This window comes from Fulmarus glacialis, unplaced genomic scaffold (assembly GCF_000690835.1).
Source record: "Fulmarus glacialis isolate BGI_N327 unplaced genomic scaffold, ASM69083v1 scaffold22307, whole genome shotgun sequence".
Lineage (NCBI taxonomy): Eukaryota > Metazoa > Chordata > Aves > Procellariiformes > Procellariidae > Fulmarus > Fulmarus glacialis.
In genome coordinates, this window is record NW_009225397.1 from 8173 (window position 1) to 8539 (window position 367).

Sequence of the window (367 nt, forward strand, 5' to 3'; positions counted from 1 at the left end):
GCGAGGCGCTGCCTGCCCCCTGCCCCCCCGGGCCCAGCAGCACCTACCTAGCTCCAGCCCCAGCTCCCGGCCATGGTTTGGGTCTCTGGGGGAGACAGGGGAACCCACTACCCCTCACCTTCCTCACGCTTATCCCACACCTCCCACCTCCAGACCACGCTTGACCTCCGGCTGCAGCACCCATGCTGGGTGCCATCCCCCCTGCCCAGCCCCCTGACTGCTCTGCCTTGCCCTGGGGCAGCAAGGTTGACGTTGGGTCTCCAAAGTGCCAGCGGGGTGGGAAGCTGTTTTGGTGGTCCTAGCTGCCCTCAGGAAATTAGGAACAAGTGTTGGGGGCTGAAAGCATCTCCAATGCTGCCCGCCCACC

General features: G+C 65.4%; 1 protein-coding gene across 1 annotated transcript in view; it reads right to left on the reverse strand.

The window, feature by feature from the left end:
* Positions 1-85, reverse strand: part of CDHR2 (cadherin-related family member 2) — a gene marked incomplete at both ends in the record, with an annotated part of 8251 nt that extends 8166 nt beyond the window's left edge. Inside the window, one exon of the mRNA XM_009582475.1 lies at positions 48-85. Coding sequence (XP_009580770.1) covers positions 48-85 — 38 coding nt within the window. The remainder of the gene's footprint in view (positions 1-47) is intronic.
* Positions 86-367: the final 282 nt, after the last annotated feature.